The sequence below is a fragment of the Anguilla anguilla genome, chromosome 3 (assembly GCF_013347855.1).
Source record: "Anguilla anguilla isolate fAngAng1 chromosome 3, fAngAng1.pri, whole genome shotgun sequence".
Classification (NCBI taxonomy): Eukaryota; Metazoa; Chordata; class Actinopteri; order Anguilliformes; family Anguillidae; genus Anguilla; species Anguilla anguilla.
The window spans coordinates 23,680,426-23,705,334 of NC_049203.1; the positions used below are offsets into that span (position 1 = coordinate 23,680,426).

At 41.1% G+C, this 24,909-nt stretch overlaps 1 protein-coding gene across 1 annotated transcript in view; it reads right to left on the reverse strand.

The window, feature by feature from the left end:
* Positions 1-832: 832 nt before the first annotated feature.
* Positions 833-24,909, reverse strand: part of LOC118222698 (LIM domain only protein 7-like) — a 36,179-nt gene continuing 12,102 nt past the window's right edge. Inside the window, exons 8-26 of the mRNA XM_035408468.1 lie at positions 20,191-20,281; positions 19,382-19,524; positions 18,224-18,917; positions 17,381-17,638; positions 16,297-16,411; positions 14,650-14,811; positions 13,334-13,437; positions 12,859-12,916; positions 12,539-12,598; positions 10,923-10,948; positions 9,188-9,295; positions 7,864-7,956; positions 7,094-7,413; positions 6,674-6,721; positions 6,250-6,305; positions 5,753-5,987; positions 4,890-5,189; positions 2,630-2,744; positions 833-1,549 (exon numbers count right to left, since the gene is read on the reverse strand). Of these exons, the coding sequence (XP_035264359.1) occupies positions 1,472-1,549; positions 2,630-2,744; positions 4,890-5,189; positions 5,753-5,987; positions 6,250-6,305; positions 6,674-6,721; positions 7,094-7,413; positions 7,864-7,956; positions 9,188-9,295; positions 10,923-10,948; positions 12,539-12,598; positions 12,859-12,916; positions 13,334-13,437; positions 14,650-14,811; positions 16,297-16,411; positions 17,381-17,638; positions 18,224-18,917; positions 19,382-19,524; positions 20,191-20,281 (3,064 nt within the window). The 3' untranslated portion in view covers positions 833-1,471. The remainder of the gene's footprint in view (positions 1,550-2,629; positions 2,745-4,889; positions 5,190-5,752; positions 5,988-6,249; positions 6,306-6,673; positions 6,722-7,093; positions 7,414-7,863; positions 7,957-9,187; positions 9,296-10,922; positions 10,949-12,538; positions 12,599-12,858; positions 12,917-13,333; positions 13,438-14,649; positions 14,812-16,296; positions 16,412-17,380; positions 17,639-18,223; positions 18,918-19,381; positions 19,525-20,190; positions 20,282-24,909) is intronic.

Below are 24,909 nucleotides of genomic sequence, written 5' to 3' on the forward strand. Positions count from 1 at the left end.
ATGGAGATGCAATAATTATTTTGTGGTCTTACAGTTTTGGCGACTGGGTTCAGGAAGGCGACATTCAGACCATACGAACCGCAAAAACTTGGATGGGTTTCAGCTCTCTTTAGTGGTACAGAAAACCACCAGCTATTTGTGTACACTCTGAAAATACATGCTGTATACAAGTGGGATCAGTGTGTATTAAAGCTACACAATGTGGAACAGAGCTGTGCAAATTACAGGTTACTTCGAGTTCAGCATGGGATCATTTCTGTTGTGTTGTTGAACACCACCGCTTATTCTGAACTGCTTTAGTCAAAATATGCCATTGTTTAAAATGGCTACATGTATTCTGTGGAAAGGGATCTGGAAATGAACATTTGGAAAGCAGACATTTCTTTAAAGATATTGCACACGCTGTTTTTGAACTAAAAACGTCTGCAATTGCAGCTGTAGGTGGGTTCGATGTTAACCTATTCTCATGTACAGTATGTAACCGGACACACATTAATATCTGACATGAAGAACACATGATGTGAAGATATCAGTAAAAAGGTATCAGTAAAAAAATATTGTGTTAATGAGATATGCATGTGAAGCACAGCAATCAAGTCCTGTGAAGCTGTTCTATTTATACCTCACTGAAATTCCTTCCATTAATGCCACAGCACCACATGCCTTTGGAATAGCCATTCCTATAACCATTTTCATTTGCTATAGTCATCCGATATGACCTACAGCAATGCATGCTGGTCTCACCTTTAGATAATGCAGAACAATTCATTACGGAAGCATTTATGGGAGCTGGATGCATCAGCAAAGTCTCAAATTAGACCCTTCAAAAACATGGAGATCTTGTAATTTTATTCACTTACTTAACTGAACAGTCCTATATATGATGTTGCTCAATTCTCTGCTAAAATACTTGTTCTGAAAATACATCAAAGGCAATAACTCAATGAAAAAACAGCCCACAATAGTGCTGCCTAATCATGCATGAGTTCTTCATATGTATATTTTAAATTTCTATTCGGTTGTAGTAATTATATGTCACATCACAAAAAGGCACAATTTTATCATCTATACAATTACAAAGAAATATTTCAAGACAATAAGTTCTACAAGAAAATAGACAAGGGTGGAGAGTAAATAATGGGAAACAAAATATTCTTTTTCAAATAAATTGATAGGAATAATTTAACATCACAAATCAAAAATCTATCATACAACCTATAGAAGTTACCAGAATTATTCTTCAGTAAGACAAGCATGAAGCATATACTGTGTAACTGTGTCTAATATAATTCCATTACATATACACGAGGGACCACTTTATTCTGTACAGGCAATATATTCGCTACATACCGATACAAACCTCCTTATTCATCACATCCATAAAAAAATGTACCATACAATCTGCACCTGCGGTGTTATGACCTGCACATTAACCAGATTTACACAATCAGTGGCCAGTATCTTTAGCATATTAGTCATTTGTGCTATCTGTAGCTTCTTCCTCAGCTTGTAGTAATGTAGTCAGATCACATGGAGATGGGCAATCCATCTGAAAGAAGGAGAAAAAAAAAAAAACTTAAACCCTTTACTATATGTCAAGTGCTTGAGCATAAAATATGAATCGCTCAGCCTATTACTCTTAGCAGATTGAACCTCTTATGTATACAGCTAAGACATACATTGAAGCTGCATGACAAATACACATACTGATTTACCATGTCCCCTAATCACAAAATATGATCACTAATGAAAGGTTGTGACTGGTCTTGAGAAAACATGCTCTTAACAAAGAATGATTATATGTCATAGCTATGTTTTCTTTTAGCATACACAGTGGATAAGGGCTTTACATAATTTAAATGGACTGTTCCTGTCTTTCCACTGACTGAACATGTCTTAAGATTACATATTGGCTCCTCTCCCATCCCTGTCTTGACACTTGCTATCTAATTAATTTGGTGGTTGTCATGGTGTGGGTAGTATCACTTATGTTACAGTAGCTTATGTATTTATGATAATGAGATGTGATTTTGGGTTCTATAGTTTAGTGCTTTAGCAATGTGCGAACACACACTGTCTTTAGTGTTGCTGGCCTGGTCTGTTTCACTGTTACTCACTGGCCTATAGGCCTACTTCTGGTTATAAGTCACTTTGGATAGACAGTGTCTACTAAATAAATGTAATGATCTTCAGATCTTCAGAAAAAGGTTTTATTTCAGTCCCTAAAACCCACTTAAAAACCAACGGTGACTAAGCATTCTCTGTGCAGGCCCCCAAATTATGGAATTCTCTACCGGAAATTTAGGGCATCACAGACAGTACCAAATCCTTTTTAAAACCCTTATTTTTTTCATTAAAATTATGTTTCCGGATATTTTTACTGTCTTACCTGTTTTACTCTTATCATTTCCATTGCCCACTTTACTTGGTCATTTTTAATTTATTTTATGTGTGGTTACTTTAAACGACCACAATTTATTGGCAAAAATCTTGGAATGCCTTCCTGTTTTAATGCTACAACTACTACATGTACTAATACCACCACCGCTACTACAACTACTACTACTATTATTATTATTATTATTATTATTATTATTATCATTGTTATCAGTTATGTAGATTTGCTCACCAGAGAATCGGGCGTAACAGGAGTGGCAGTAGAGCTGCCGGTTTCGCAGTCTGACTTCGGCTCCGGTTCCAGCTCCAGGCTCTGTTCCCCGGAGGTCAGACTTGCAGTCGAAGCACTGGAACGGTGAGGCAGAGGGAAACAACTGAGCAGGCTTCCCCTACAAGCCCTCGACCACCTCTGTTAGAAGCAGGAAAAGACCCAGCGAGCCCCAAGCCACCACACCAGCCACAGTGATAACGCAGTGAGACAGAGAGATTACCCATCAGCCACTGGGGCCATTCAAAGCCCACGATCGACACCAAAACAAGCAAGGACCCATTTGCCTGAGAGAGGACAAATTTGCAGAGTTAAAGAGTTAGATTCAACTTGAGCTGACACCAGCTAGTAGAACCCACTAACCGAGGACTTGATTACACTTGAGCCAGTGATGAAGATGGAACGTTTGTAGAGGGAGGAGTCTTTGATGAAGGACGACACCTTGGCACTGAAGAAGGCTGGGACTGAGCGGTACAGATTGAACGCAACACATGAAGACCAAGAAGACTGTCTGAACTGCTCTAACCCGATATTTTCTATTGAATATAGCAATTTTTTAAATGACATTTTTCCACTTCCTTCCTCCGATGAGTGCCTTTTCATTTCGTCTAAAGCACCATCTGCAGTTTTCACTCCTTCCCCCGTTTCTGTCTTTAAGCCAGTGATTCTCAACCTGCAGCCAAATCCACATAAGTGTGCAACTCAAATGACATTATGTGGAAAGTACATTTGTATATTTCCATATTGCAATCGACACATGCATTTCTATGTGTAAATGCTTTTTCTCATTGAGGCCCACACGACACATTCTGGTTGGGAAATGTGACCCTCATTGTCCAAAGAGTTGTGAAGCCTGTCTGTAATATTATCTGGTGACAAGACTCAGATATGTTGGAACAGACATTTTTCGCACTGCCTTCCAAGGTGTTAAAATGCGGAAAAAAAACAACAACTCTTCCTTTTAATTCTAACATGATGAGAACCAGCTTAGCATTAGCACTTGTACTGATTAAGAACCTGTGTCCCAGTTTCTATGTGCTTCAAAATGAACTGAACTGAAATGAGTGAGAGCAGTGTGAGAGTCCTCATGTGTTGCATCGGTTCTGCCCGAGGCATTCCCGGGAGGGGGTTAGTAAGGAAGCACAGGCGGTCTGGCCTTCCCTAGATGAGCCGGGGCTCCATCTCCTGGCCCCGCCCCTCACCTTAAAACAACTCAAATGAAAACAAAGCCCCAGGGACTCGATGAGCATGGCCGTGCCCCTCCCCAGAGGGGCTCCGCAGAGGTTGCACGTCCTCCTGCCGCTGACTGACCTGGATTATAGAACGGAACGCTAGTGACTGGGGGAGGCGGGGTCATTCAACGGCTCCGCTCACCCATTACAAACTACATGGGAGAGAAGAGGTCAAGCCATCGAGCAGCTCAGAGGAAAGATGGCTCGCTCAGGAATGGACCAATGGGTATAAAAGTAGAAATGCGCAATTAACTTTTACAATATATTTATCAGAGAGAGAGAAAAAAAAAAACTATGGAATAATAAACAACAAAGTTCCAGGATGGGAAAAAAAATCAATTTCAAGTTCAGTCAATTCTACAGAATTTCTATTTGTTAACTGAAGAAAAAAAAACCATAATGTTCTATAATTGTCCTTCTGCCCCATCCCACACAAACACTATTCTGAACCCCAAAGTACACAGATAACAGATACTGTACTATGTATTCTTTAATCAAGATTAACTACATAATCACAATGATTAATAAGTGAAATTGCAGCACATGTATTTTCATTCTGAGGGTGTTTTGTCACCGAGTAAGTCCACCCACAGGTTCTTGGAGGATTATATGTAAATGAAAATGAAAGAAACTCCCACACACTGTGTGTCTAAGCAAGCTTCACTTATTTATAGAGCTGGGAGTATAGTATAACGACTAAAGACCTGGGCTTGTAACTCCAAAGTTGTGTTTGATTCTCTGCTGGGGCACTGCAGTTAGGAACCCTTAGGAACAATGCTTAATCTGTAATCTGTTTCAATAAAAATACTGAGCTGGATAAACTGATTGTAAGTAATTTGTGTGTGTTGCTGTGGATAAGAGTGTCTGCTGCATGCTGTAGTTTACTTCATTGTCACATTGAAAACATAATAAGACACACTGTGTGGGATTTCTAAATAGAATTTTTGAAAGTGTACAGGGCACATCCAAACCAGGATCTGATTGGGCATTACCTGCTGGGGCGCTGAGAGGAGGGGCGGGGCTCAGGCTCAGGGGAAGATTCCTCGTTAAGGGCGGTAGGCGGGGTCGGGGACGTGGGGGAGGGCTGGGACCATGGGCTCTGCCTCAGAGAACCCATGGAAAAGGAGCTGGGCAGAGTGGAGGAGATAGAGCGGGTGTAGCTGTGGGGGGAGGCAGAATTGGAGGCTGCGGATTGAGGACGGTCACTGCTGGAGGTGGAGGGGGCGGGGCTCGGCGGCCATGGAGACTGTCTCCAGGAGCGAGCAGTGTTCAGGTTATCCAGTGACTCGTACCTGTGTGAGAGATTGCATCGTTGTGAAAAAGCATTCAAGGAAGCCGGTGTTTTCACACTCCAGTTTCACAGGACATGAATATTGAGACCCGCACATTAAAACCTGACTCATACTTACAAAACAGAAACCAAAATACTCACAAGCCCAACTCAGTTGATCTATAGACCAAATCCTTCATTTTCATTACATAACAACCTTTCCCACTTCCCCACAAATCAGACCCGAGTTAATTTCCAGTAGATTGCTGAAGGTTTTAAAATAGCATACTGTATACTTTTTTTGAGCCAATACTCAAAACACATTTTTTTCATTAAATGATACATTTTGGTAATTTACATGTTTCATTGTCCCAGGGTTCTTCAGGAATCTAAATTCTAAATTTAACCAGCATATGAAGTATTAAAATAAGTATTTGATCTTAGTTTATTACTACTATAACTATGACCATTATTATTGCTACTACTACTGCTACTACTACTATTACTACTAATAATAATACTAGCACTTCTACTAGCATTACAACTACAGCTACTCTTAGTCCAACTCCTACTCCAGGTGCTGACCTCCTCATACCCCCACCCAGGTGGATGGGCTCTTTGTAGATGTTGGTGGTACGCTGGCGTATCCAGCTGGAGTCAGTCAGGAGCTGAGTCTTCTTCTTCATCTCCTCCAGGATCTGCAGCCGATCCATCTCCACCTGGGAGACAGGCCTGTTCTTCTTCTTCTTCTTCTTCTGGGCCTCCTGGTTCGGAGGGGTGGTTGGCTTACTCGCACTGCTGCTGCCCACTACTGCCACCACTGGGATGAGAGAGTCAAGACACCTAGATGAGGAGATCTGTAGCACTGCTGTGTCAGTAGGTTTCTTAAGACCTTGGAAATAAGGTGTGTGGTATGTAGACTCATCAGCCAAACAATGAAAACATTTACACACATGCTGAAACACGACAAATGCCAGCAGACATTGTGATACTCCAGGACTGGAGCTTTAGATACCAATGGAATTAAAAATATGTACCTGTGGAAGCCAGTTAGAATTGATAAAATAAATCAACAAACTAACCTTTAACCTCTGGATTGTCTACTTCATCAAGCTCAGGAGTAGATTTAGATTTTGCCCTGAAAATCAAAAACAGAACTGAATGAACGTAAATTACACATAAACAAACAGATATGTGGACAGTGGTGAAACTGACTAAAATAGTGCTTTAACTATGAAACAAGGTTTTAAAATGAGTGTTTCTCTCAGTTGGGTTGGTATAAGTTAAAATGAACACAATCACCAGTTAAAAACAATGGATTTATTTGGTCTAAATGATTAAACTGAAAGACCAGAGAATGGAGCATTTTAAAACGTTACTTCCAAAATATCAGTGGCTGGAAAGAAGGGCTGTGCATAAGTTCCCTCTGCTAGATCTCTGTTTAGTGATGTTTGGAAATTAATACTACTATTATTAGCATATTCAGAATGGTATTACCATACTCACCTGTCTGAGAGAGAAATCTCAGGGTGGATTTTGGCAAACCCTCCCCCCCTGAATCAAAGCAGCAGGGAATGGCAAATAATAGCAGAGAATGAGTTAACATGAAGGGAGGGAAGCTGCTTAGATGTTTTAATCATAGTGATGTAACTGCAGCAAGGAACTGCAGTTGGTGTCTTATAACATGACCTTGTGACTTTGTGAAGAATTGTACACTATGAATTTCAAAGATTTAAAATAAATACCAGGGATGTATGTTAGCTGTTCATATACATTTAACCTCATTCAAACTCAAGAAGTTGCCCTCTAGTGGATAGTGGGATTAACTATCCCACTATCTTAAGACAGGCCCACTAACTATGCACGGCGCTTACTGAATGAGTTAAGGACTTGCCACCTTTAGCATGGACAGTCAGTCTTCCTCACCAGTGGTCCTGTTCCTGGTTGCCTTCTTGCTCTCTGGGACATGTGTCTGTAACTTGCTGGCACATCTTTCTCTCCTCCTCTTCCTCTGGTCTGGGCTGCTGCCCTACCTCTTCACAATTTCTCTGCAATCCCAACTCCTCTCCCTGTCCCATTCTCTCCAACTCTTCCTTGCATGGCTCCGCCCCTTGGGGTGGGGTCTCTTCCAGGTCATCGCCATCCTCCAGTCGACTGGGTTCCTCAGAAGGAGGGGGTGTGGCTTGGCTCAGAGGAGATGCTGGGGAGAGGGGGCTGAGGCTTCTGGTGTCTACCTCCAAGTGTTTCTGGGATTGAATTAATATTGAATCACTATCCACTTAAAAAAAAGTTAAGATAAAAACAGATAATGTACATTATTTGATCTCATCTAGTCTTGTATTTTCCTGGGAATCAATCCTGTGACATTTAGGTTACAAGACCAGTTCCTTACATTATACTACACTGCCACTAACAAGTGTACAGTTGTTCGCAAATGTCTGACCTCCCCTTGTATATGTCATAGAACATTTCCAAATGAACAAATGATGAACCAGCCTCTCAATTGTAGAAAGCTAAACATGAAAAAGCTAAACATGACATGTTTGTGACATAAATGTTAATCCATTTATGTTACAACATAAACTTTTTTAAAGTTCTGTTGGGTACTTCAAAATGACTACCTATTATTCTAAGCTCTCAAAACACTGGCCTTTCTTGAGCAGGTGGTAGGGGCTCTGGGGTGATGGCAGCATTACCTCCGCATGGTTTCCAGAATTTTCTCTCACAGCATCCTGTTGTGCTCGACGCCACTCCTCCTCCAGCTTCTGCTGGTCACGTTTGTATTTTTCCTGTGTGCAGAAGAAACTGTTATGGTCTCACTCGAGAGAATGTGGGTCAGTTAGTACTGAGCTGAGAACAGCCAAGTTTAACTAGAGAACAGCAAGGACTGCAGTCAGACACTGTACTGAAGTGGGAACTTGGTTACATGCTGCCGATAGTTACCAGCAACTCACTTTTCTGAAATGGCCTTTCCCATCCAAGACTACAGAGTGTGATTAACAGTAGACGTAGAAAAAAAACCTTATTCTCTCTTTCTCTGTAAAAGATGAATAAGATAGACCTTTAGTGGCTGTTATGCAGGAATTTGTTTGTACTGAAGATGTAAGAAAGACTTCTCCATAAGACAAATTCATATTTCATATTCAGAGTCATATTCAGAGTCTATTTACTTAGTGGAATATTTATAGTAGCCATTTAGGTTACTGGAAAAATGCATCACACATTGCTAAATGCATAAGTTGTTACTTATCGTTGTTGTAGTACTCTGTGAATATTATTCATTATCCAATTTGGTTAATACATTTATTATCAGGAATTTCATTAACATCTCGCAGATATGTAATAGGCAAAGAGTCTGCAATGAATGAGGGGAGCTTCAATCGAGCGAAGCATGAAAATGGTTTGAAAGGTAGGAACATTGTATTTACATACCAAACTGCTCAACTGACAGACAACCACTAATTGCATGTGTTTAAATGACTCATTTTGAAATCATAAATGTTATGCCAAGTAGCCAAGTATATGAATGCTGATGTACGGGTATCGTTTGCATTAAACAGGAGCTCTTACAACCTCTTGCAGCTGGAGTATTTGAAATGAAAAGTACATTTTTCATGTTTTTGTGTGAATTTTTAGTTTAAGAAGCTTGCTAATGGATTTAACAGCTGCATCCCTCCTAGGAATCAAACATTAAACCTTCGGGTTTTATCCTTGACATTCATGCTAGCATTTTTTCATTATTTTTACAATGCCTCTCTAGATTTGCTAATGCTAGGAAAACTAAGTGTTAAATGTGCCCAGCAAGTTAGATAATTAGGCCATTTAAGCCAATGGGGAATTCACTAGAGAGCTAATGAGTATGCATACTTGGCCTGAGGAAACTCTGCTTGAGAACTCCAGCATTATAAATAGACCACCAGAGTTTACAGATGACTGCTGAAGCAGACCAATCAACCAGTTCAAACAAACAAGATAGTGACCAGTCTAGCATGACCGCCTCTGGTGATGTCTCCAAGATACCTGCAGCAGACGCTCCTGCTCCTGCTGCCATTTCTCCTGACGCTTGCGCTCCTCCTGTGGGTCCCAGGAGTGGCGGGTAGAGGAGGTGCTGATAGAGGGGATACGTATCTGAAGGAGGGGGGAAAAATGTCTTATTTCATACGGGTCTTCAGATAATGCAGGTATGCCAATGGTGCACCACACCAGTTTTATAGTTTGACAAATAGCATTAAATATTAAAGAACCTCCTAGATGAAAATGTATCAGGAATGTACAGTGGGTCATTTGGTAATGTTTTTAATGTAATGTGAAAATGCACAAAGTTTAAGGATTTTAATTGCTCATTTATCCACTGGAACTGTTACTTACATTACTTCTTTTTTTATAAAGTCAGGTCTCATTTTGTAGCTACAAAAATTGGTTAGTTTATCACTAACCCACAACTATAAAAGCAGTAAGCGGGTTGTATTTACAACTTTTTTTTTTTCCACACTGGCTTTCCAAACGTTTAATGTTGCTCTGGTCTTTCTTTGCAGTGTTGACTTGTATTGTACTAATTAGCATCAGTACTACATGCGCTTTATGTATAAAAATGCATATCATTGATAGAGCAACGTGTATACAGTATAATGGTCAGCTAAGATCAAAACGTTATCAACTCAAAATTATTTTGAAACACTTTCATTAGATATTTTGTTCAGAGTGAGCTATTGAGTTTTAGAATGTCTGCCAATAACTATTGTTGTCGCTAAGATACAGCATACCACATTTTGAATCCAGAGTTAAAGACTAGATGCTTCCAACTCATTGTTATGGAAACAGAAATTTAATTTTAGCTATTGCACAAAGTATAGGAACTCCAAATCAGGAACTCTGGTGGCTCCTGAAATGAGTCACTAATATATTTTCCACCTAAGTTGCTTGATATTCTATGATTGTATTTGGCTAGTTAATGATCGACATTATGTGTGGCCCGACCACTTGGCTCCCCGTTGAGTCACATCATAACTGAGAGCAGGGACTATATATAGTTCAGTCAGGAGAACTCACGCATTTAGATTTAAAATTGTAATGAATATGTAAGTACATTTTTGGTTTGGCACTGAATGGATCTGCTTCAGGTACTACAGTGGATGCACCAGTGTCACTACCCTATCTAACAAGAAGCCTGATACAGTACATCTTACAAACTAAACAAGGGCAATACCAGAATCCCCCTTAAATCAGATTCAAACAACAGGTGGTAGCTGGGATGGAGGAGGATTAGTTAATTTATGTGCAGTAGCTAGCGAAGCATGCAAAAACTGTGCAGGAAATCTGCAGCACTGGAGATATCTGTCTGTTTGTTTTTTTTAAAAAAAGGCACTCCATTGGTAATGTGTGCATGTGATTGGATGGGTATGAAAAATTGTGTTGTGTGTATGTGATTGGTTGATTGTGGTGATGTGCTGATGAGAACCATTAGCTGCAGCAAGAGTTTCCTGTCCAAACTTGCTCTGTGTATTTTATGCACATTTCTCACTTTTCAGAACTGTATTCCAGAACTGGTTTTGTTGGTAATGGAAACATTAAGAGTATCTCATGGTTTCCAGATATGGCACAGTATTGTGCAGTACACCACTGGATATCCATCATTTTTATGTGAACCATGTGATCTTTACTTTCTTAAACTCAGCTGTCTTATCATGCCCGTTCTCACTGTTTTGATTTGAACTAGACTTGGTCTATCTGTTACATGACAGAAGAACGTACTTACATCTGATATTGCAGACTCGGAGCCGCCTACAAAAGAAAGAGTTATCAGTCCAGTTTTTACATGGTAGCACTCATCCACCCACTGTTTGCTTAAGTTTTGGATGAGTCGGAACACAGCAGACATGAGTCCATGCAGGTTACACCAGCAACAGAAGCACATAAAAATACAAATTAAGTAATTAATCAGTCAAGTAGAGCTTGAGATCAAACAATTAGAAACAACAGCAGATAGGGTTCTGCCAGTTTAAATCCAAATCATTTGTAGCTTGCTCTGCTAATGAATCTAGAACTGTAAGCTGGTTGGGCAGTTGACTTCTCCAGTGGACATATCATGCAATGACTGATGAAGTTCAGCACTTAAACAAGTAATGGAAGTGACAGGATTTAATTATTTAACATCATTAACCTTGCTCTGTGAAGGAGTATCATTCACTAATGGGCTGAACGGTGCAACTAAAGTTTGGGGGGGTGGGGGGGGGGTGTTGATTGGTGGGGGTGATGGGTCTATATCATTCAAAAAATAATAAAATGAAAACTGTAGTTATCTGTTCCTTGACCTGGCAGCTGACAGATTACTTTGAAAGTAATGTCTTGCAGGCAAATTTATTTTACTGATTGTTCCTAGATGAAACTGATAATTGCAGTCCTATTAAAGGGTGTCATTCCTTTTGTTATTAAAATATCAAAATTTGGGGAAGTACAATGGGAGAAGGCTCTATTTTAGACCAAGACTAATGTGTTAAGTCTTTATGGTACGACCAGCTTTGTTCAGAAAAAAAAAATTCATCTAGTTACTTTTTTTATTCTGTCACCTAAAGCATCTTTCCATTCAGCAGAAATACTAACAAACACCGTTTATGCAATTTATGTAATTCTTAGCATGCTACATCACAGCAAAAATTGAAGACTGAATAGGTGCTATCATTGATATATACCAGAAGGGGTGAAAGTAACTGAATGGTAATGGGTCATTCAGAAGTGCAGACCATTAGTATACACAATAACACCATTATCATCACTTGCGCACCATGCAGACAGGAACAGATGCACTGTACATAACCTACAGACCTAGCATCGCACTTCATACAAATTATTTTTTTTACTCCAAGCCTGAAGTGAAGATGAGAAAACAGGGTGCACAGAAACAGAATCATACTTTTGTTTCTCTTTGTCAAACTATCAATGGTCTAAATATCATCTTCAAGAAAAAAATGATGTCAAATCGCAGGAAAACACACTGCACACATGGCTTCATTTACCACAAAGGTAGACCAATGAACTGACAGCAAACCCAGGTGAGCCTGATGGAAAAACAGATGCATTATGGTGACATGCCACTTGTATAGACAGTGAAGCTCAAATCCTTGAACCAAGTACTTCATCTACAATTCCTGGCTAAGGTAACATCTGAAAACTCTGAAGTAGTATCCTCCTTTGTATCTTTCACCATTTAACGGACTACTGATTTATTGGATTAGGTTTCTGTGATATATTGCTTTCATCTGTGCATGCTCTTTGTATCAGGTGAAGGTAGGAAAGACCTGACTTTAGAGTCTCAGACGTGACCGAAGACCAGTACATGTCATTGGAAACAGTGGTATGATGGTCTAGTTTTACCTGGCTGTTCAAAAAACTCAGATCTCCTTTTTAAGTTTTTCAAAGAAAGGGGCTGTGATTCTACACAGGAAATTAAAACAGGGAAGAAAAGAGAATATGAGAAAAAGAGTGAAATACACAGGCTGAATCCAAAGACAGGAGTATGAAAATGTTAGATAGATTAGAAAGCAGATATATTTCCATAAAGATAATAATTAATGCTGGACAAGTTTATATAATTAAACTGCCAGACAATAAATTAAGGACAGACCCAAAAAGACAATATTTGGGTTCTACAGACAAGAATGACGTTCATTACACCCAGACACATGGCTCATTACCTTTGCTTTCCATAGATTCAGGATGGAATCTTCCATTCATGTCTTTAGAATCCACATCCTGTAAAAAGCAACACTGCATGCTATTCTCTTCTGAAAGACTATAGACTATATGCTACATTTTATGTGTGTGCAAATACTTAAAAAGCAAGCTATTCTAATATATTCCACTGATTCACTGACCTATATAACACATTAAAGTGTGTTCAATTTGTATTTGTTTATTTATTTTTATTATCTATGTATTTCCATATCACAATGCATATTTTTTATATAATTCAATTTCATTCTTATTGTTATTATATTTGTAAAGGGCTTTATATATTGTGTATTGAACAAGCAATGTAAATAAACTTAGTAAAGGAACGAAAATGCATTTTTCCATTCAGTCAATGTAGTGTACCATGACCACATAACCTGAAACCATGCTAACACAAACTCTCTGGAGAGTCTGACACGCAATGACAGTGATACTCACAGTGATAGCCTGGCTATTGAATGTGTGAGATGATTTCACAGCATCTTCCAAGGGTGGACAGGAGATGACCTCATTGCTCGCATTTGTGTACTGTTCTGGGGAACCTGTAAGTGTTGGATCAATACTATCGGCATGGGCAGAAGAATCAGATGTCGTGCAAGGATTGAAATAATTCGCAAATACACCTCCCACTTGATCACTTCTGATCACTTACAGATTGGAATAGCTCAGACTTGCAGAGCTGGCTTCAAATTTACGGTGATGCTGCAGTACTGAAGAGTAGCCGTTACAAAGGCAAATTTACAGTATGCATACTAGATACGGACACCATCACATGCTAGCATTAATGCAATGTAAACTGTAATGGGCAATGTGCCTGGAAACTGGCTTTATATGTGATATTCCACCCAGATTAGACATGCTTGTGATCAGCTCAGCTGGATAGCCATGCACAAGTGAAAAAGTTGGAGAACTTAAAGTCAGTTTCACAAGTTTACTAAACAAGTGTTGCAAGTGCACTATTACAAGGACCTAAAATCTAAATTAGGAAACCATTTTTAAACTCAAATAAAGTGTTCTGTAACTCTCCAATACAAGGATATGATCAATAGAGTCAAAACAGTGGTACAATTGACTCTGGCTGGTTTTGGACTTATATTCAAAAAGTCTATTTAAATTGCCCAGTGGCCTCCATACATCCATCTCACTGCTGCTGCAAAGTCCTAAAACGCAGAGATGTACGCACTCTCAGTTCTTCCACCCACTTCCTTTCACTCTGAGCTACACCGTCACTGGATGGGAGTTCACCACTTCAGGACAATCCCAGTGATAGTCAATGAGACGAGAACAATCCCATTGATTCAAACCCTCTCGCCCTGGGCAATGCTACAGTATAGTCTATATCAATATGCCAACACCGTTAGGATTCAATACCAGACCACGGGGCACATATCACCACACTGGAACCCAGGGTCCCAGCAGGTTGGGCCACTCGGCAGTACCAGCTGTTCTGAAGGAAACTACAGCTGGTATGGTTAATACTTAATGTGTGCTGATAAACACTGAGCAAATTGATTTCATGTAGGAAATCAATGAATGTATTTGGGTGCATGACATTTTGTCACACAGCTCCTGACTCCTCCCTTGACTGTTTCATCAGAGCATCCGCTGGATAAAAAAAAGATATAAAATTCTCCTTTATTCATCCCGTTGAGATTGACATCTCAGTCTCGACCCTTCGTCAGAGGTCACCTGGTCGTTTCTTTTGAATGGGAGACTGTCACTGTAGAGCCCCAGGCCCAGGTCCAGAGACTCACCGCTCTCTCCGTTGCGCCGCACATCCAACACCAGGCTTCCCTGCTGCAGGGCGGAGTCCAGGCTGGCCTTCCACTGCTCGCAGCTCATCTCAGACACCCTGCAGCCGTCCACCGCCACGATCGCATCACCCACCTGCAGATGGCAGAGCTCCGCTGGGCTACCTATGCGCCCACAAAACAAACCAGGGCATGTGACATCACAGTGTCTTTCCTTGCTGGTTAGGGGACTGATGGGAAATTTTTAACGGTGAGAAGAATGGACTTTTAACCCTACAGTGCTCCATCAAGACTCTCTCAGTCTGCAGACATGGCATAGTGTATTGTGCCATACTGTATACTGTAGTACTGAGATGTTTCCCAAACTATGGGTTAAGATGTATTGGTGGATTTTGAGAACTTGTTGATGTTCTTTGTGGGATACATGTGGAATGGGCATGGGTTCAAAAAATTGGTAAAGAGATAACAAAAACCAAGAACACACTGATTAGCTTTTTTTGATGATGACAACTAAAGAGATAAAGATACAGTAACACCCAACAAGGGAATTATATTCTTTAAATTAATTAGTCAGCCGAATGAAAATAATTTTTATCTTGTTACTATGTTTGTTATTACTGGAAAACAACTCATCAAGGGACATTTACTGACAAAATGAATTCCGCCTCTGTAACACTGCCACCAGAGATGCCACCTACTCTATTCGTATGATTGGTCTTCCTTTTGCACGACCTTTCATGTTACTTCTCCAAATATGGTTATGGTAAAACACTCCATTACAGCTCATATAGTAAGTGCACTATACAAAATTACTGTACATACCAGTGGCCAATTCTCCTGCTCAACACAGCGCAAGAGTAACAAGCTCATCATCAGAATATGACCTAGAAAAGGATGTGGCCTAGATAGAGGCTTGGCGTCCGCTGTGAAATAGCCCCCGGTTAGCAAAGGAGAGAGCAGCAACGCTCAGCGAGTAGCTTCTAGTGGTTCCAGCCACTTAATTCTGCCGCAGTATCTGTTTATAAGTGGAGACGAAAAGCAGGATCGGTAAAAAACACGAGGCCTCCGACACGTAATGACACGTCGGCCCCGAACCGAAGCCGCGCAGGTTGGAGGCCCGGGCGAGCTCAGGGGGGGTTTCAGCTTATCAACTTCCAGCAGGGCAAGAGAACGTTCCTATCCCCGCGGTAATTAATCATTCATGGCCTCTCGCGAAGCGGCAAACACCTGATGCCTGCCTCTCGCCCGCACAAAGGACTGTCCTTCGCCCTGCGGATTCCTCGTTCCGAACTCAGAATAATTACTCCGTCCTGTCAATAATTCCCATTGATTATCAAGAAAGGGTAACAGGGCGGGGGGGGGGGGGGGGGTCGAAGCGAGAGCACGGGGGCGTTTGATCATATTTTAATGCTATTTTAATATTTCAATGGCAAATTGTTCAACTGTTCTATTCCAAATGTTCTGGAAACTATATACCTTTGTCTGTTTGACTTCATCACTTTCTCAGAATTAAGCACCCCTTTTGTCGTTCTAAAAAAAAGAATACTCGCCAAATGTTTTTATATAAAACATATGAACAGAACACTATTTAATTTGTCTACCGTGTTTAAACCAATTCCAAGCTTTAAAGAATGAAATAAAGAACGTTACCTTGCTGAATGGATTTGATTAAAATCCCAGTTGATTGCCAGCTGGTCTGAAAGCCGAAGTCCTGGGTGCTGTCTGTTCTCTGGCTGAGTCTGATTCTGATGTCCTCGTAACGAGTCTGAAAAAAAAAAAAACAGAAGGTGACACCTAAGGATACGGTGTCACTGTTTCCTGTGGGAATCCGATGCCGCCATCATACCAACAGACCATGCTAGAGTGCGCACAGAGAACATCTCCCCACAATGCCCCAAGCATTAGGGACAGGTAACATTACTGACAGATTACACGTGTGAATGGTACTACACAAATGCTCAGCTCAAAATGACACACATGTCCTGGAGAGGGCTGCTGTTGTCTTCTAAGTAAATTGAAGACCTTTAGCAGTTGCGCCTTCCATGCTACATTATGGCAGCTGAAGAGCTAGGAAAAGTTAAGGGCAATAATTCTGTGACTAAATTAACTATTAGGCTATGAGAACTTCTGACTCCTTATAATGGTAGTGTTCAAACAAAAATTCTATTAGGATGAAACACATTCCACATTCCACATCATTGCTCACAGGGCAGACTGATTCCAGTGAAAGATGGTGTCCTGTGCACTGGTTCTCATTATTTTAATTGCATTTTTCTTCAACAAAAATTTGTTGGTTAATTGACCTTTGACTGGAAGCTCAACCAAGTGTTTGAGCTTCTTTTCACATGTGAATGTAGATTATTTATTTGTGCGTATATATTTCTTCCTTATTTGATTTGTTGTATTTTGTACATATTTCTAGTTGAATAAATATATAAATAAACAAAATTTTGATGTAGAAAGAAGTGCAACTGCTCAGTTGAGTTGCCAGTTAATTGCGTATTTGTTTTCTTATCAGATGCTGTTATTGCACAACTTGCATTTTTATGTGCTTTCAATTCATACAGAGGAATAAAGGTCAAGTACCTTGCACTTCCCACCTGAGATTTGAACCTACAACCTGTGAACAGCAGGTTTTATTACTGTTTTACTACACTGTAGCCCTTCAGGGGCCATGACTCAGTAGGATTGAGAGCAATACAGGTGACAGCTGGAAGATCCTCCAGGCACACACCTGTGGAAAACTGGCCCCTGAGGCAGAGGGGACTGCGGACGCCATTTTGGAATGAGAGGAGTCACAGCTGGGCCGGGATGAAACAGACGGACTTTGAAAAGGGGCGGATCCTGGCTCTGCCTCATTGTTTATCAGCATGGAGCCGGGCTGGGATCGCGCCTCATCCTCTGGGGTCAGGAACGGATGCTGGTGGTCGGCGATTTCGGAATTCTGCGAGAGGTTTGTCTCACCGTTGAAGCGTCTGCACGAATCGTCCATCTGCAGAAAACAAACCCTGTGTTTTTCTAAATCCTGTCGTCAATCACATTGTTCACTGCATTCAAAATTTGGGTTCACAAGGTGCTGGGGGAGACATTTGCCATGAATTCTAACCCTTCCATCCCTAGGTGCATTAAAATTCAGTGTCATTTAAATACCAAACCGATCAAGTGATCCCAATGCTCGCACAAATAGCTATTTTATTACTGTCCTGGAGTGATGTTTAGAAAACTCTCCTGTAATTTTAGCATAGAGAACATACACAGAACAAAATACGACACATTTTTTGTAGTGTATTAAACATAAGCAAACCAAGATTAAACATGAGCAAAAATGGGCAAGTTGTATGGAAGTTGCAGTTTTACTAAGTGGATGGTAGGCAGAATGTAGAGTCAGTTCATTTCATTATACATGAGCTGTAAATGGATCGGGCAGAAACAGGTAACCTGAGGCTGACAAACTGAACATGGCACACAGTTATATTTCAGTCCTGGGCTTTTGGATATTTTGAAAAAGCAGTTCTAGAAAGTTCTAGGAGAAGCGGCAAACCCAAAAAACCTGCCGACCGAATCGAGGGGTACTTACGGTGAAGGCTGGGGAAACCGGGGAGATCTTGGTGGACTGGGTCCCGAAAGGCCTGGGCGAGACCACGGAGGCGAGACGCGAGCTACCCGATCTCCGGCTGCTCCCGGGGAGAGAGGCGGCGGTAACCTGAGCAGCCGTGGGTTTTGTATCCATTGAATGGAGACTCTGTGAAGGGCCGGGGCTCTTTTCTCGCGCCGGCCTGCCAATGGGGCGCCCCGGATCGGGGGCTTTGTAAGCCGAGCCGGCGCCGCTTCCCTCAGCCGCGCCGCCGCTGCTCGGGTCTGCTGGAAACCGGCCCGGCAGGTCGGGGAGAGAGGCGCCGGTTCGGCCCGAGAGCGCGGTGCCGGTGACGTTGGCGACGGTGGTACTGCTGGTTCGGCCGGCGGCGGTGGCGCCGATCGGGAAGTCAGGACCGGTGCCGGTCCGTCCTTTGAGGTCGGTTCTGGTGCGGTCGGTGTGAGCGATGCTGGACCTGCTGCTGCTGCTGGTGCTAAGGGAGGCCTCCTGGCTGGTTCTCGCCTGGGTGGAGTGAGGTATCGCGGGAGGTGTGACCGCTCTCTCTGCTGGTGCGTAGGGGCTGTTCGCGATGTAGCTCCGGGGCGGCAGGGATATGGAACGAGGCTGGAGCTTGAAGCCAATAGCCTGCGGCGTGTGAAAGGAGGCAGCCCTATGGCTAGCTGGAGTGCCTGCTTCTCTATAGGTGAAACGGAGAAGACCAGTGAAGAGAGTATGATGCACTATTAGATTACACCTTTACAGCAGACCCTTGGACTCACAATGGAATTATCATGCAGAGATACAACTTTCTCATTTTCTTTGTGTTACTAGTTTAAACACAGATACAGCTCACACACACACACACACACACACACACACACACACATATACCCACAGATGCAAGCATACTCTGTCAGCAGAGGGGAGACGCACCTCTGCTCTCTCACATCCTCCAGTCACCATTACCAGTCATCATGGCTCATCACGAAACATTTCAAAATAAATTCATGGTCCAAATTCACATTCGCAGCAACGAAACATGGTTCAAGAAGACTACAGCGGCAGTAGATGCAACGGCCGCTCTGATGCTTAAAAGCGACAGAGAGCCAAGGACAAACGAAAGGACTCCAGGTGCGTCGCACCGCACGGGCGTGTCTTTACCTTTCTCCCCCCTGCATCTCTACGCGGGTGTCCGGTTTCCTGGCGCTACCCCCGCCGGCTAGCTCTGCGCGCTCGTGCTCCTCTCTCTCCCTCACCATGTTACAGTGGACGCTCCGCCGATGGCTCTTCCACCTGGCCAGGTCCTGAGGGCGAACGGGAAGAGAGATGACTCTCCATGCCCAGAGCCCAGCTGAATCTTCCCTACGACTGAGAGAGGGGAGTCGGCGCGACACGGTGGCAGGGGAAGGGAGGACTGCGTCTGTAGATGCCCCACTTCTAGCCGCCCGACTCCTCCCATGCTCCTTTCCCCTGGGAATTCGGGGGCATGAAAGTGACCTAAATGTTCTGTGAAGATGAAGCCCCTGACTGCTGCACAACACAGCCGCACCTACGCAGGGAGACTCAAAGTTAACGGTCTGACTTGGTAGCGTGATGATCGCATAGGATGGTTTATGTCCTTTTGCCTACAAGTGTGTGGCCCCATTTCGGCACAAAATGGCTGCTGTTTATTGTTAAGATGGATGCTACTCACTGGTCGTGATTGAGGTCAGTTAATCATTTATACATTAGCATTTCATTGCTAATATATAAATCATATGTGTTCATATTAACATTAATAGGACTACTACTACTACTACTACTACTACTACTACTACTACTACTAATAATAATAATAATAATAATAATAAAATACTAATTGTGTGATTCTTTGGCAGTTACTCTCACACATAATTACTGTTACATGTTTTCTGTACACAACCTCTCCTGCAGCCAGTCTTGGGAGCAGACATTTAGCAGGCTCTACTTACATCTCTCCATTGCTCTTCAATCTCCTTTGCCTGGTTACGGATTTCCTGCTGTACATCCTGTTCTGTTGGGATGCTGCTGGTCGACTTGCTCCTGGTAGATTGTAATAACGGTGCGCAGGTGTTAGGCCAGGGGTCTCAGGCCCCCGTGCACGTTAGTTTTCCTCTGAACCACAACCACAACCCCTGAATTACATTGAGCCGTTAACACACGTCAATGAGGGATGACACAAGCCACATTAAGTCAGAAATAGCTTTGCTCATGCCACAAGTAATACATGTCCCCTTTTTATATAACCCAATGACTTTTAATCATATCGATAAACTGAAACTTTAAAATGTGTGGGCACTTTCATAAACATCAACCATTTATGGAAAGACCAAGCACATGCTAAATATTGCCAACTGTAAATATATATATATATATATATATATATATATATATAAGTTTAAGAAATAATGCATTTTAATAAATCACAGTTGAGATTAGCTGCAACAGAAACCGCCATAAACAGGGGATCCACAGGACCAAGTTTGAGAACTCCTGTTTTTTAGACAAAACAGGCACAGACACAGACCCTCCTAGAAAGAGTGCATGGAAGTAGGCAAGAAGAAAGCTCTCAGTTTCCTCTACATGTTGTTTGGTTTTTTAAATACCTTCATTATTTATCTTTTCATGATATTTTAGAAAAGGCATACATACAAAGATAAGTTGCATACAACATATCCTTTTACAAATTACATGCAGCCTTTACATTATATACACATGTATTTAATCCATTCCAATTCAGTGCATTCTCTTTTACCAGGAATAAAAAACAAACATCAGTGCACAGCACTCCTAACTTCTCAACCAGTTTGTTCAGCAAGATGGAGACATCTACTGTTCAAACTCTGTTTGACAACATGGTAAACTAAAAAAAAAAAAAAATGAAACTGAACTTGGTTTGATATTTACCTAGTGGACTGAAGACAAATTTCCCATGAGTTACATTGTCCCGTAAGTGAAAATGGCTTAAAGTAAAAAAGGCTTTTTTCATCACCTGCAAGGTTATGTGGAGAGTATTAGCTTCCAAATCTTTTCTTGAAAACACTGCCCCATTTCAAATCAGTGAGAAATGGCACTGAACATCCAGGCTAGAAATGGTGTAAAAAATATGGCAACCCACACCTTTCTTTTGAAATGAAGAGTCTATACACAGTAAAATGTCCAATGTTACTTAAACTCTAATAGAATATGTATGAATCCAAAGGGGATTATATATACTTTGTAATAGTTGATTTAACACTGATCATTTTAATGTGTAAATATGTAAATGGAAGCACATCTTCACTCCACTTCAAATTATTAGAAATTATGTATGCACAAGCATTTCACTGCACACAATAGCTACAAAACACCTAGAAAAACATGGATTAGAATCAGCTATTGCTTGCCAATGCAGTGATTCATAAGCATATTAGCCAAAAACACAACGGTGCCACCAACATTTTTGAGTGAACAACAAGAGCAATAAAAAGTTTTACACCCATATGATGAAATAAAAAATTTCCGTTTACCTCTGTTTGTGGGCCATCATTACTGATCGACACCTTCCCAAACCTCAGACTGGTACCTAAATGGTTCCAGTGTGATTTTGGCCTTGGTTCTAACACGACATTCTTTCCTGGCTTACCAAAGCTGCAATATGACTAATTTCAACCATTACAAAATACTTATGCATTCTGTCCACCTGTTAGCTAACCAAAGTTTTGCTTTGCTATTACAACAACAATACGCCCTCCTACCCCCTCCCTCAGTTTAGGTCTGGCTCCCCGCGAAAGAATCCAGGCCAGCGAATGCGTCAGCTTTCAGTAGCGAACCGGCGAGCGCAGGAACACAATGGGACAGGCAGCGAGGCGCGACCGCGCTAACGCTAACAACGAACATTCCTGTGCTGGAAAACAAACTCACCCAGTCACCACTGGGGCACATTGTGGGCGATGCGGAGGACGGGTTCTCAAGCCTTTTTTTCACCGAGGACCCCTTTTGTCGGAGAAAAGTTTTCCAGGACCCTCTCGCATACGTATCGAACAAATTATTTCATATTAGGCCTTTTTCTCACGCTCCTGTATAGGCTATGATTTTGTCATTAATATTTTATATGATTTTAATTAATGTATATGATTTATATTTAATCATTAAAAAAAAAAAAATCTATCAGAACAATGTAGCCTATAATTTTTAACGGGCCCCAGAGAACCACCGATCTAGAGGACCAAAGGTCAGGATGGCTTTATCACTCACAGGGCTATCTGTTAAAATGAGGGAATCTTTTAAGCATGTACAAATTTGTTTACTAAGTACATATTGTGAGTGAGGCCCAAATTAATATTTCCCAAATATTTTTAAAATTACACTGTAATTACAAATGACACCGTAATCTACCTTGTACATACACATTGTTACACAATACGTAGTTATAAAAAGTTGATTTCAACATTTGAACGTTGATCATAGAAGGTCTGTAGATCATGATTGTGGGAAAAATGAGAGTGAATTAGTTAGTGTGTGACTGCGACTGTGGTTTATTACTTGTGGTTTGTCACTTGACTTTGGCTGTTTTAATAAGTTCAATGTAAGACATCTGAACATAGACAGCACTTAGACGGTGCCAACACTCAGGGATTTAAAGCACTTACTGCAAAATGGGATCAATGATGATAACCAGTCAGTTTAGGACAGGCAGGCATCATGCATGATATTCTTCCAGATTAATTCCATATTTTTTAAACATCTCTAGGGCCACTACCACAAGTATTTGGACATTGATGCTGAAAATTCTCTGCTGCTGACAGCTGTACAAGAGTGCACACATTCCAAATAAATTAATTGTCCTCTTGACACGTCCTCTGCCTATGGATGATTGGAGATGGTATGGAGATTCAGGGTCTGTTACCTCACTAATAAAACGGATTTACCCATGTTACTCTGCCTTTGTCTTCATAAGGCCATCTGTGAATTAAAAAAAAAAAAATACATATGCATATCCTCTCTGGTCCTGGATTGTGTGCCATGATTAATTGAGTCTCATGACTGTGAGCATTTAACATAGAGCTGAGCATCACTCCACTGGCTAAAAGTGATTATTGGTAGATTTCACTTTTATTAATAAAAGAGAGGCATTTTGGCATAAATTACATTCCAAAGACCTGCTGTGTAGTCAGGGAATGGTATAAGCACATATTATGGCTCTGCTATAAATCATTTCTTCTGCCAAAATGACAGTGGGGAGAAAAAAAGTAAATCTGGAACAGATTTCTATACATGAAGGATATTGAGCTATTGGATTATGTTTTTGTCTACATGTGGTTATCTGCAAAAAAATTGGATTTATCATCAAAATAAAAAGTCACAGAACTACTTACATCCTGTTCAAGATTTTTTATAAGATCAGGACAATGCATCCAAAGCTAGTTTTACTGCTGAATGGCCCCTGTTTCTTGTAGTGTAACAGAGTCTGGATTGGCTTGTGTGGCCTTATATGTTGCAATAAAGAACTACAAACAAATTATATATTTCATCCAGACTACTCCCAAAGCACAACATAACATGAAGTACACTGGCACATTCTGCTCAAATATATTTATTTGATTCTGTCAGACCTGATACAACTCCCAATCCTTCCACAGAGAAAAAATGAGGAACAATATAAAGCGGTATATAAATAATGACAACCTGGAATAAACCTTCGCTCACCACTTTGTTCATTGCATTCCTGCATTTATACGTCCGTGTGAACTCCCCACTGCTTGCGGAGGAGTGATAATCAAACCGTCAAACTCGAACGTAGGTGTTAGTCTCGAAGCCAGTCTCCCAAAATGCACCCATCACCATTATTGTCACCAAAGACTTTCCAGTTACCTCTTGTTTATTTCATACAACGGCATATCTGATGTGCACCAGAATTGAATTTGTCCAATTTCAGTTCAAGCAAGAAAAAAACAAAACAAACAAATAAACATAAATGAATATATGTATATATACACAATATAAAGTTCATATTGCTTTGTACAAAATATGTCCACTTGATATCTCATATCTTCATACCTCTGCCTATCTGGGCTGCAAAACTGAATCACAGTACTGTTGAAGCAACAGGCCCATCTGGTGAATGTCATCACTGTCAGAAAGGAAAGTTCCGGAACGGTTGTCAAAGATGTGGCGGTACCTGGTCCTGGAAAGGAGGCTTCATTACACTTTAACAGTGTAACAGTGTAATGGCAGTTTCACTGCAGGTGAGGTGCAACACTCAGTCATGCCCTCACAGGTGTGATGTAAGCCACAGAGGTCTCCGTGAAGGCTGTGAAATGGTGTGTGGGTGTGTGTGAGCAGGAGGTTGGAAAAAAGACAGAAGAGCAGAGACGCATTTGCAAGACTGTAAATGCAAAAGAAATAATACTAGATCCACAACAGAGCCAAAAGCTGAGATTCTCACTTTCACACATGATGATGCCACCTCTAGACTCTAGGATTAAAATGTACCTTCAAAACATTTTTAAAAAATGAAACTTTCATGTTTGTTAGATGTTATATTACCTCTCAAATACTCACTTGAAATTGTACATTAGTAAATATTTGGAACTGTATTGCTATTGATACTGTAGTCATACAAAACATGTTTTACAGTATGCAATTGTATTGCTACTCTAACTGAATGTGCAAAGCAAATTTTCTTAAAG